Genomic DNA, 11,455 nt, shown 5'->3' on the forward strand with positions numbered 1-11,455 from the left:
GTAGCTGTGGTGAACGACGGGAGGCTTTGAGCGTCGGAGGTCTACACTCTACAGCTACCAGGCAACCAGGTACCCGAAGCCATCTTGCCTTGGCACGCTATTCCTCATTCGTGAGCGTGGCATGCTCTCCACTCCCTTGAGGTCACTTACCATATCTGAAAAGTACACTACATGTAGTCAGTCACACGTGGATGCATTGAATTTGAGGGAGGCAGGAAAGGAGAGGGCATTCCAAGTCTGTCTGGTCCTGTCTGTCGGGCACATCGTCTACTCGTTCTCTCTATCTATGCGTGCGACGCGTCTAACAATCGTATTCCACCGTTAAGGTATGTATTCGAAGTTGCCATTTCTTCCCGCCTCGACTCCCTACATGAACCTCCTGTTGAACATCGTCATTACAAGACAGGCCTCGAATCCGGGATGGCGCCGTCAACAGCCGCCACAGCGCCCGCATTACCAGCATCGACACTGCCATTCAACAGCCCAATGCAGGAAATCACGTCCGAGGGCTCCAGAAGATGCCACGAAGCGAGTGTCTGCTTGGTTTTAGCACCGACCGTGACGGCGAAGCGGTGGCCTTCAGGCAACTTGGATTGACGGAGTGTGCGGAACATGTCTATTGCAGAGTTAGCCTTGATCCACACGTGCACGACCTCTGCACGGGCCCGTCCATTCTCACCTTCATCTGTGAAGTCATCGCCGGCGCACAGAACAAAGTCCGGTGCCTCGTGCGTGGCTTCACCATACTCGCGGACTAATCGCTTGGCAATCTCGCCCTTGTTCACAAAGCGTGGGCGCACTTCCAGATTAGCCTTGCCAGTCATGACCTCCACTTCCCACTCCTTCGCCACCGTGTTCTGCAGATGCTTCTGACATTCCCGCGCCATGAACGCTCCATACTCTGGGTCAGCGCGTCGGTAGTGCCAGGTCAAGGCGATCTTCTTGCGTTCGATAAAGCTGCCCTGCGTCCGCTCCGAGTAGTGATTGAAGACACGCATGACCTCGCTTTGCCATGACATATCCAACGTCACCGTTAGATTCTCCCACTCACTCGAATTCGGGGGCCGCATGAAAGACCCATGCTCAGCAGAGAGGCCAAGCTCGGAAATGTGCCCCATCCACTCGTCAAGGAATGCTTGGTCACGTCCACTGATAATCCACACTTGATTCAACGGGTCCGACGCGAGCGTCTTCAGTGATCGAATGACTTTATCCGATGGTATCGCGGCGTTCGGATCGCGCACGATAGGCGTAAGCGTGCCATCATAGTCGAACATGAAGAGGCGGCGAGTGGAGTTGCGATATTGCTGCAGCAGCTTCGCACGATCCAGGACAGGCGTGGCAAACGACTGGTCGTAGGACGCGAGATTGGTGAGGAGACGTTTGATATAACTGGTGGTCCAGTGTTGCACCGTGTTCTGTGTCACGTGCTGGTAGAGTAGTTGATGCTGTTGTCTCTTCTCAGCCTCGCCCATTTGAAGTGCCGCGTAAATCTCGTCTGCTGTCCCGCCAAGGTCCCAGGGGTTGATATGAATCGCATCAGCGAGGCAACCGGCAGTACCGGAAAACTCGGAAATAATCAGGGGCCCGTGGAAGTCGCGCTGGCAGGCAACGTATTCGAGGGCAGTAGTGTTCATGCCATCGCGAACACTCGTGATCAGACCGAGGTCTGCAATGCGAAGGAGCGCAAAGTACTCGTCTTCTGACAAGTATTGGGGATAGTGCTGAACCGGTGTGAAGCTCAAGGAGCCGTATGTGCCGTTGATTCTAGCAACAAGTTCTGATATCTTGTTCGCCGTTTTATCACCCTTGTCATCGCGATCCTCAATACTAGTGGGGCTCGTGACCTGGATGAGGACGACTTTGTCGTGCATGTCTGGATGTCGCTCCAGGAAAATCTCAAAAGCCTGGAGCTTCTGAGCCACACCTCGGACTGTGTCCAAGCGGTCACGGCCGACGATGATCTGCTTGCCCTGGTACTGTTCGCGGAGAGATTGCATCTTGAGGTCCACATCCGGAGATTCGAACGCAGTCTTGATAGTTGCCTCTGCATTTATGCCAATAGGGAAGACATCGACCGGGACATGCGCTCCATAAGCGTCGACACCGGCGGAAGAGGAGTCGAATCCAAGAATCCGCGTACAGCATGAAGAGAAATGACGGGCATAGCTGTATGCTTGGAAACCGATCATGTTCGAGCCGAGAACGCCCTCCAGTATTTCTTTGCGGCGAGTCAAACACCTGTAATACTCGCTACTTGGGAAGGGCACGTGCAAGAAGAAGCCAATGTAAACATTTGGCAGACGCTGTCTGAGTAAGCTGGGTAGAAGGAGAAGATGATAGTCGTGAATGAGAATGATGTCGCCGGGCGTGTACACGTTAATAATCGCTTCCGCAAACGCTTTGTTCAACAGGTAGTAGTCAGCCCAGGTCTTGCGGAGATCTCGGCCATCACTTGGTTCGTTTTGCTTGTAGTGAAAAAGTGTGAACAATTCGTGTTCTGCATAGCGTCTCCAACGTGACTGATCGCGGAAAGTTGCGACTTCCTCCTTATCGATTTCGTCCCAGAGCCAGACAGGAGAGACGTGGCCACCAGCGGCCATTTCGAGCTTCTTTTCGAGTTTCCGTCGATCTGCCAGAGGCACATGAAGTTCCGCTACGTCCGTGGGCTGCGGTGCTTTGTCGCCCCGGTGGACGGGTATCGGTGCGGACTGCTTATTGAGCGGGATTGAGTCCATCGAAGTAATGCCGTTTGTCCCTGCAGAATGATCGTCATCTTTGCGATGGAACACGCGATCGATCTCTCCGGTCCAGCCTACGAGAGTGTGTTTCCAGGGAGATTCCTCGGACGCGAGCCACGAAAACGAGTCAAAGAGGGCGGAGGTTCCTCTCCGCGATTTGAGTTCCTGCACCTGTGTCAGCCCCCATCCAGAACACAGCCCAGCAGTGCTACTTACCCATTCTCCCGAGGCAGTATAGCCCACCTTGTATGGTACAGCGAAGGTCGCACTAATGATGTTGCCACTCAATCCCAGTCCCGGATGGGCTGTACGGGGATCGATGCCACCAAGATCGGGCTTTGACTGTGATCCCGTGAGACTCAAGCGACGGAGAAGGTCTTCACCAGTCCTCGCTCCAGTTGCGGCTTGGTGAGCGCCACGAGGTGCGTTGGCTGAACCCGCTCGATCTGCAAAATACTCCTGTGGTCTGTCGGCACCAACGGCTTCGAGAATATGGCGTGGCGGATGACCAGAGCCCGTGCTTGGGCGGGAGTAGGACTCCTCTGAAGGGGTCACCGGAATGCTAGTGATGTCCTCGCGCAGGTGAGCTGGGAGATTGGTATCCAGCCTTTCGGCGGAGGCATGATTGCTGTTCGACATCTGCCAGTCCCGATGCAAGAATCTGGCTCAGGATGCTCCCACTGCATAGCCAGAAGTCAGTAAGACTGCTGAGTCGTGGACAATGATCGGCACCGCCCGTAGGCACAGGATGACATTGGCAAGCTCCAGCGAAACGGTAGGTACAGGGAATTCCCGCCCATTCCAGAGCAAGAGCAAGAGCAAGAGCAAGCGTGATATTAGTGCAGGATAGGGAAGGTTTGTTGTCGTAGAGAAGGAAGGGCCAAACTCACAGTGATGCCTGCCGCCTGGACAGCAATCGGGCGAAGTCGACTGTCGACGTCGAGATTCTTCTGGAAGCGGCAATTGGCTGCCCTGCGCTGGGAGACTGATGCGGCGCACCGGGCAGTTGCACAACCTGAGAACAAGTGATCAGGTGATTCCCAGAAGAGGCCGAAGAGCTGACGACGCGGGAGGATCGGGCGTAAGCGAGAAAAGAAGCATTCAGAAGGTCAATGGAAGGTCCATGAAGCAGAAGGTACGCACGGTAGCACTTTCCCGATTCTTCTCGTGAGGATGGCACGCGAGTGGGAGTCGAAGGTCGCAGAGAAGGCAGGAACCAAAGAAGGTTTCGTGGATCGGACCGAAGGGCGTCGCCTAGTTCTGCCAGCTAGGAGCGGAGCCTAGGAGGTAAGTCACTACCAGGTAATAACACACAATCTCAGGTACAATGACATCCATTTGATGATTGCGAAGACGCGCCACTACATCTCCTCACCGTCATGGAACAGGCAACGGGCAACAGACGACAGTTTTCGCCCAAAGTATTTGCTGCACACTGTACCATCAGTGTCTCGTGATTTGCCCGGAGATGCCTCAGGCTGGTTTCAGTCTTTCGAGTCTACCTACTTGACCACCGTCTCTCCATGCCGCGTAAGGGGGTGCGACAGCCCAAGGTGGCTACTGGTATCCTTAGTCGCCCGAGACGGCTTTGATCACAGTATTACGACATAGATGATAGATCTTATCACCTTCCAGTGCCCCCCCGATATTCACCGGCTGTCCCCGGCGCCTTCGTCGCGGTAGGTGGTAGGTAGTCCTCTGTCGATAATCATCGATATCCTCTCCTAAGTCTCCTTTCAGACCGTGGTCTTTTCAGATGATCGGATATACAAGCAAGCAGTCTCCTTCGTGTGCTCTGTCACGCGTCTCGATAATACAGTAGCAGAGACGTTGCTAGACCCGTAGATCAGCCCGTTGACCGCCTCCTGCTTGCCCATCTGACGGTGCTGGCCAGCAGACATGTGGTTTCATAGGTACATCTATAGTGGTAGTGGGGCAACTGGCAGCCAGTGCCAAGCTGGACGAGCAACGAGGGAGGGGTTCGCATTTTCGAAGCTGGAAACAACAACGAGAGTTTCCGTTTCTCTGTTTTGACACAACTGACAACCACTGAGACCGCGCCCCCCAACACTCGACCAACACCCCCATCTTCACCATGGCAGAAGCAGTTGTCGGTGAGTGGCCTGTCTAGAGAAGCACGCACAACTCACACGCCAATGACTGACTGGTGCTGCAGACTATTCGCTCAACAACCCTGATACGTGAGCGCTCTTGGCTCGAAAACGCACCCCGTCAAACACCACTGACATATGTGCAGTCTCACCAAGTACAAGACCGCTGCCCAGATCGGACAGAAAGTCCTCGAGGCCGTTTCAGGTCAGTTTCGACAACAACTCCTTCGAGCACACCAAGTTGACACGGCCCAGGATGGATCACTGAAGGAGCAAAGATTGTGGACATTTGCCAGCGCGGTGACAAGCTTCTAGATGAGGAGGTCGCAAAAGTCTACAAGGGCAAGAAGATCGCGAAGGGCATCTCACACCCGGTAACAATCTCGCCGAGCAGCTATGTCACACCCTACACTCCACTCGTGTCAGACACCGAGGAGGCCGAGACAACGCTACAGGCTGGCGAACCGATCAAGATTCAGCTCGGTGCCCAAATTGATGGTTTCGGTGCGATAGTCTGTGACACAGTCTTCGTGCGTGCGAAGGGCGACTCCGAGAAGACATTGTCGGGACGAGAGGCAGATCTGGCACTCGCAACATACTACGCCAACGAGCTTCTCCTCCGCTTAGTCGCGCCCCCAGGACTGATTGCGTCTGGTACCGAAGAAGAGCAGAAGAAGGCGCAGTCACAAAAGCCATACAGCCAGGCAAAGATTACGCAACTGCTCGAGAAGGTTGTCAAGAGCTACGATTGCAACCTGGTCGAGAATACAACCTGCTGGCTGTTTGACCGTAATGAGATCGAGGGCGCGAAGAAGATCATTTTGGGTCCAGGCGAGGGAGTGAAGGGCGAAGGTCTTGCCGAAGTCGGAGAAGTTTGGGGTCTTGAAATTGGTGTCAGCACTGGCACCGGCAAGGTCAAGACGTTGCCCAAGAGAACGACACTTCACCGACGAACCAAGACCACTTATGGCTTGAAGCGCCCAAGTTCAAGAGCCACGCTCTCTGAGATTCAGAAGAGGTTTGGCACGTTCCCATTCAGCTTGCGACAGCTCGAAAGCGAAAAGGATGGCAAGGTGGGCGTGATTGAGTGCGTCCGAGGGGGTGTCGTCCGAGCGTACGAAGTTGTTGGCTCGACAGACGGCGAGCCAGTCAGCCGTCTTTTCGAAACTATCGGTAAGTGATGGGATGAGCATTCGACATGAGAGGGTCCAAATCTTGACGTCCAACTGCTAACGCACCGCAGCCATCACGAAGAACGGCGTGCAAAAGCTTTCGGCGCCGCCAACTCCGGACCTCTCCCAATGGAAGTCTGATAAGAAGATCACCGATGAAGAGATTCTCAAGATCCTAGAGCTGCCTCTGAACAAGAATAGCACAAAAGCAAAGAAGCCCAAGTCCAAGAAGAAGAAGGCTAAGAAAGCCGCACCAAAGGCTGCCGAGGAGGTGGAGGAGGACTCCGACGAGGAGGAGGAGGAGGACAGCGACGATGATGAGTAAAAATCACGCTAATGACAGACACCTCTTCGTAGGTGATGAGTGGCCTACCGGCATGCTGCACGGCATTAGATTTCGCCCCTTGTGGCAAGCTCTCTGCTGTGGCGAAGGCGTACCACCTAGTCCTAAATCATGGAACAGATCTTTGGGGGAGACAAGCAGTAGGAGTCATACACGACTCTCTCCGTTATCCATCCAGAGTGAGTAGGTCAGATAGTATTGGCGTCCAGCCTAATACCGAAAGGGTTCTGATGTCGTGTACACCTGATCCTCTGTCCCAACGTCTTGTAGTCCTATCAATCGCATACATGTTCAGAAATCCCAACTACGATACAAGCTGGAAAACCTTTGAAACGTTAGATGATGAAATATCAGGCCGGAGGTTGTATTGATTACCGGATACTGCTGGGAAAGTAGGTACAGTACCTTGGATGTTGCGTGTTCCAGTGGTTTTGAGATCGTCGAAGCTTGAGCGGAATCAAGGAGCACAGGCGAACCTCGACTTCTAGATCTATAGACCTACGTATAGACCACGCGCATACCCTCGCGTAGTGTGCTTTGCAACACTTCGCCTACGCCTGCACAGGCTAGCATCGTCCTGGGTAATACATTTGAACGCGTGCGCATTATATTGGCTATGGCTAACCTGTGCACAGAGGCGACGGCCGTCCATCCCCTTCTCGTGCACCGCTCGCGCAAACAATGCCAGGCACTACCACTCCTCAAGCCGAGCGCAATATATCAGCACAACGCAGCGGCGGGAGTTCGAGCAAAGCTGTGCCCAAGGACCTGTCGAAAGAGAAGACCTTTATGGACCGATGGGTGGAGCCTTCACTGGCGAAGAAGGCGTCATATGAAGACCATGGCGCATCGGCGTACGGAGTGCTAGAACACATGCAGCCTTTGGGCGAGCTTCCCAGCGCCAAGTTGAAGCAGCGAGTGAAAGGAGGAGCAGGAGGAGGAGGAGGAGTGGGAGTGGGAGTGGGAGGAGGGGGAGGAGGAGATGGATCGCGAAAGTCAGTGCTAGGGCGCAGCTCTGCCGCTGTTGGAGGGGAGGCTCTCAGCACTCCTGAGGGCACACCAGCGCCAGGGGCGACAACACCACTTCCTGTAGAGCCACAGCCCACGCAGTCAATCATTATTGATGACGAGAAGGACGACGACTACGCGCCTACGAAGAATGGTAAGAAGAAGGAGCGTTCTGCGCGCCCACGAGCCGTGAAACGGAAAAGCGAACCCTCAGAGTCCGCACCACCTGCACCTGCTCCTCCCTCTGCTGGCGCGACAAAGAAGAAAGCCGCTGGCAAGGCTCGCGTAGCACAGTTTGAATACGATGGCGCCAAACTGAGGCGTGTTGTCGAGGCTGCGAAAGCACGTGCCGTCGAGGTTGGCAAACCCGATCTTGCTGATGCGGTCAACGAGATATACGTGCAAAGCCTTCACGATAAGAGACTGCGCGAACTTCTCGAGGCCATCCTCACGCAGAATGCTACAGCGGAGCAGAACCAGGAGTTCCAAGACTATGTCCGAGCTGCAAAAAGGAAACTGAAGGATGCCAAGCACAAGGCGCGGCAACAAGCGGCAACAATAGGAAATAATGGAGAGGCTGGACAATTGACACCATTGACACAACTTCCCACGAAGAATTTGACTCTGCCACCTGCACCGACCTCGTTTGCTTCGGGACCTTCTGCAATACCATCAACTGAACGACTTGAACCTACAAGACCCAAAATCTCCCTCAAAGTCAAGTCACCAGCCAAAGATTCCAATCGCCATCGCTCTGGCAACGGCAAGATGTCACTCTCACCAAGAAAGCGCTCCGGCAGTGCAGGTAGCGACTCGTCTCTCACATCGCTTACTTCGAATGAGGATGATGGCGAGGAGCTCAACACGCCGCCTCCTTCGGGCAGCGGCTTTGCTGGTCCAACTGCTCGTGTCAATGGCGTCCAAGGCCCAGATCATGCTGCAGAACGAGGTAGCTTGACAGTTCCGCCCGCCTCGAACAAACGGTCGTCAGCGGATGCAGAATTGGAGAGCGAGCAGGATCGCGCTCTTGCCGCTAAGAAACAAAAGCTCAGCGAAGGTCTTGCTCGAGATTACGAGTACCAAGAGAGCAGCGTTCGGCCTGCACTATCTCAGCCACGGTCACGCGTGCAACGGATGAGGGAGAGTGCTCTCGCACCGCCCTCGACGAAGCCGGAATCGCATGGAACTCGAGCTGCCAGCGTGCGAGGAGGCCGTGCGGTCTCCACGGATCTTGACTCACCATTGTCTGACATGTCGCCCGCGAATTCACGACAGAACACACCCAAGCTCGGCAGGCCACTACCCAAGCCACCGGGGAAGAGAGCGAAGACCAAGCAATCGTAAGTTATCCTTCCTTTCTCAGCGCGTAAGCACATGATTACGACGCAAGGGTCGTCCCAGGTCACGTGTCTGGATGCTGGAACGCGTTCGGACAGTGCGAGACTTGGGAAAGCATCGCGAAACAGAACTTGAAAAGCAACAGCTGACAATCCACTCTCATCAGGCCGGAAAAGCGACATCTGGCGGCCAACCGTGGCATGCCTGGCGTTGGTGGCGCAGGAATCGACAGTCCAATCGGGGATGATGACAATGAAACGGTAAGACAACGCGCAAGGCATCGCGCTAATCCCCCCTCGTCCTTCGCTTCGAGTCAACACTCTCCCACACCAACGACACCATTACACACTCCATGCATCTCCCTCAGCGGCAACTTCCGCCGCGCTCTTCACGCTGTATGCAACTTGCATACAGTAACGCAATCGACCAGAACCATCTTCTGACGCCAGACTCACAGCGTTCCGAGAACAACGACTTTTGTTCGGCTTGTCGCGGCAATGGCTTTCTTCTGTGCTGCGACGGCTGTGACAGATCATTCCACTTTACATGTCTTGATCCGCCCATCAGCGACGAAGCGAAAGAACTGAACGAGCCGTGGTACTGCTACATCTGCGTGTCTAAAAAACCGCTCGTTGCCGAGTCTCCAGAGAAGAAAGACTCGACGGGGCTGTTCGGACCACTCCTATCCAAACTGAAAAAGGCCAACCCGAAGAACTTTGAGCTGCCAGCCTACATCAAGAACTTTTACGATGGTACAGGCGCTGACAGGAACGGGTCCTTCATGGATGCTGTCAGTGGCAAGCCCACAAGGTAAGTTCATTCTTGTCGATGGAAATATCAGAGCTGACATCATTCTCGCAGAAGCCGGCCAGGCTACTCAGACGACCAGCCCGACTACTACAAAATACGTGACGGCAAAGGCAACATCGTGCTCTGCTATCAGTGCGGACATTCATCACACCAAATTGGTGGCGCGAAACGTGCCATTGTGACCTGCGACCACTGCAACCAGCACTGGCATCTGGATTGCCTGAGTCCTCCGCTGGCGAATCCTCCTGCCCTCAATAAAGATGGCAAGAAGGTCCACGACTGGATGTGTCCGCTTCATATTGATCAGGCTCTGCGTCAAGTTGATGTTTCGTCCTTGAACCGAGCCACGAGCCGCCAGATCCATGTTCGGAAGCCGAAGAATCCGGTCGTTGCCGAGACAGCTCTCAGCCGAGGGCACCGCAACAATGGTATCATTGAAGTGCTCGACGATCAATCTGACGGGTCCGACTCGGAATTTTATGATCACGAAGAAGACAACAAGGTCTACAGGCTGCCAGCCACTGGTATCAAGCTTGACTTCATTGACAAGATCAAACAGTATGTCCACAGATCTGTTGCTACTAGTGAGCAGCAAGGTGCTAACGTCCACACAGTACCCGCATACAGCAACTTCGTGACGAGCGTGCACATCAGCGATTTGCGATACAAGTCGCCCCCACCGTCGTGCCGAGCGCCCTGGAGCAAGCCAACTTTGCGAAACGCCCCTTCAACGAGAAACAGCTCGCCCTCAACCTCGCTCAATTTGCTAGCGATCATCAGGATCTCGACTTGGGCGAGGACCAGGTGGAGAATTTGGTCGGCGCACTGATTGTAAGTCTACACTGCCCCTTGCTACTTGGCGACGTGACGTCGGCAGTGAGTGGTACTAATTACATTGCCCACAGGCCGAAGCTCCATCTGTGGTTGTGATGGAGATGATGGCCGCGGAGGACGCCGAGAAGACCAAGACCACGTCTTCGGCCGCGCCACCATCACCGCCAGCGAGCGAACAGACTGCCGAGCTCAGCGCAGAGCAACGGAAAGAGCTGCGTATGTTGCAAGAGCTCATACGCAGGAAGCTGGACAACAGCAAGACTTGAAGTGTTACATGTCTAGACTGAGATGGAACTGTTACGAGAGAAGGCTAGGGCGCGTGGCGCCAATGGCTGCTCAGCTTTGTCTGGGGATAATGACGGTCGCACCTCGACCAAGTCCAACTTGCTTGTCCCCCATTGACGAGAGTGCTGCGCGTATGAAGCGGCACGGCGGTCAAGGGGATGAGAGGAGGACATTTGAGATCAGAGCAGTATGGACAACCAGGCATTTTCGAACCGTCCCCCCACTGGGGATTCTCAATAGATTGAACGGGGGCGAACAGAAATATGAATAATAAATATTCTCGTCCCAGGCGATTCCCAATTTCTACAGCAGCTGTGACTGACTACTTCTTAAGGGTGGATGACTTTCTACTATGTTGGACAAGCCCCAAAAAAGAGAAAAGAAAAGACCATCAGAGCTCCAACCAAACTTCTACCTACCTGACCTTACCTACCGCCTACCTTATCCAAACTCGGCCCTTGCCAAGGGTTGGTTGGGTACCTAGGTAGGTATCTAGTCGACTAAGGTAGGTATTATGACGGTTGTAATATTATACCTTACCCTCTCTCTGGAACAAATCGTTCGTATTCTACCTTGGGTGGTTACAAGTAATAAATACCTACCTGTATTCAACCGCGCGCCCGGGGGGAAGGAAGGGGGGGTTTCCTTTTTTTATTGTATGATGGTGGGTAGTATTGATTCTTTCAATTTTACCTCACATACCTACATTATACTTTCTTTTCCTTCTTGTTACATAGTATCAGTCAGTGGGTAGGTAAGGTAAGTATCAAGTTTGTATATATTACTGACCTCTCTCTCTCTCTCTCTCTCTCT

The 11,455-nt window shown here is 53.9% G+C and overlaps 3 protein-coding genes across 3 annotated transcripts; 2 read left to right on the forward strand and 1 right to left on the reverse strand.

The window, feature by feature from the left end:
* Positions 1-212: 212 nt before the first annotated feature.
* SEPMUDRAFT_149441 (glycosyltransferase family 20 protein) lies at positions 213-3,897 on the reverse strand. Its single transcript, XM_016905551.1, has 4 exons — positions 3,632-3,897; positions 2,958-3,421; positions 680-2,906; positions 213-616 (listed from the first exon to the last, which is right to left on the reverse strand). The coding sequence occupies exons 2-4, from the start codon at positions 3,378-3,380 to the stop codon at positions 396-398; spliced, it is 2,871 nt and encodes a 956-aa protein (XP_016761023.1). The 5' UTR covers positions 3,381-3,421; positions 3,632-3,897; the 3' UTR covers positions 213-395.
* Positions 3,898-4,768: 871 nt separating this feature from the next.
* SEPMUDRAFT_149443 (Creatinase/aminopeptidase) lies at positions 4,769-6,619 on the forward strand. The gene is made up of 5 exons (XM_016905552.1): positions 4,769-4,855; positions 4,918-4,942; positions 4,999-5,057; positions 5,108-6,025; positions 6,096-6,619. The coding sequence occupies exons 1-5, from the start codon at positions 4,837-4,839 to the stop codon at positions 6,347-6,349; spliced, it is 1,275 nt and encodes a 424-aa protein (XP_016761024.1). The 5' UTR covers positions 4,769-4,836; the 3' UTR covers positions 6,350-6,619.
* Positions 6,620-6,889: 270 nt separating this feature from the next.
* Positions 6,890-10,922, forward strand: SEPMUDRAFT_149444 (uncharacterized protein). Its single transcript, XM_016905553.1, has 7 exons — positions 6,890-6,948; positions 7,003-8,715; positions 8,880-8,973; positions 9,171-9,523; positions 9,575-10,081; positions 10,138-10,354; positions 10,429-10,922. The coding sequence occupies exons 2-7, from the start codon at positions 7,049-7,051 to the stop codon at positions 10,621-10,623; spliced, it is 3,033 nt and encodes a 1,010-aa protein (XP_016761025.1). The 5' UTR covers positions 6,890-6,948; positions 7,003-7,048; the 3' UTR covers positions 10,624-10,922.
* The last annotated feature ends 533 nt before the right edge of the window (positions 10,923-11,455 follow it).

This window comes from Sphaerulina musiva, assembly GCF_000320565.1.
Source record: "Sphaerulina musiva SO2202 unplaced genomic scaffold SEPMUscaffold_5, whole genome shotgun sequence".
Classification (NCBI taxonomy): domain Eukaryota; kingdom Fungi; phylum Ascomycota; class Dothideomycetes; order Mycosphaerellales; family Mycosphaerellaceae; genus Sphaerulina; species Sphaerulina musiva.

Bases quoted from the DNA above. Each gene is read 5' to 3' on its own strand.
- SEPMUDRAFT_149441 (XM_016905551.1), bottom strand. From the start codon at position 3,380: ATGTCGAACAGCAATCATGCCTCCGCCGAAAGGCTGGATACCAATCTC. The intron at 2,907-2,957 runs GTAAGTAGCACT...ACACAGGTGCAG, and splicing joins ATACTGCCTCGGGAGAATGG to GAACTCAAATCGCGGAGAGG. The intron at 617-679 runs GTGAGAATGGAC...ACTCTGCAATAG, and splicing joins CGATGACTTCACAGATGAAG to ACATGTTCCGCACACTCCGT.
- SEPMUDRAFT_149443 (XM_016905552.1), top strand. The intron at 4,943-4,998 runs GTGAGCGCTCTT...ACATATGTGCAG, and splicing joins TCGCTCAACAACCCTGATAC to TCTCACCAAGTACAAGACCG. The intron at 6,026-6,095 runs GTAAGTGATGGG...AACGCACCGCAG, and splicing joins CCGTCTTTTCGAAACTATCG to CCATCACGAAGAACGGCGTG.
- SEPMUDRAFT_149444 (XM_016905553.1), top strand. From the start codon at position 7,049: ATGCCAGGCACTACCACTCCTCAAGCCGAGCGCAATATATCAGCACAA. The intron at 10,082-10,137 runs GTATGTCCACAG...ACGTCCACACAG, and splicing joins TTCATTGACAAGATCAAACA to TACCCGCATACAGCAACTTC. The intron at 10,355-10,428 runs GTAAGTCTACAC...CATTGCCCACAG, and splicing joins ATTTGGTCGGCGCACTGATT to GCCGAAGCTCCATCTGTGGT.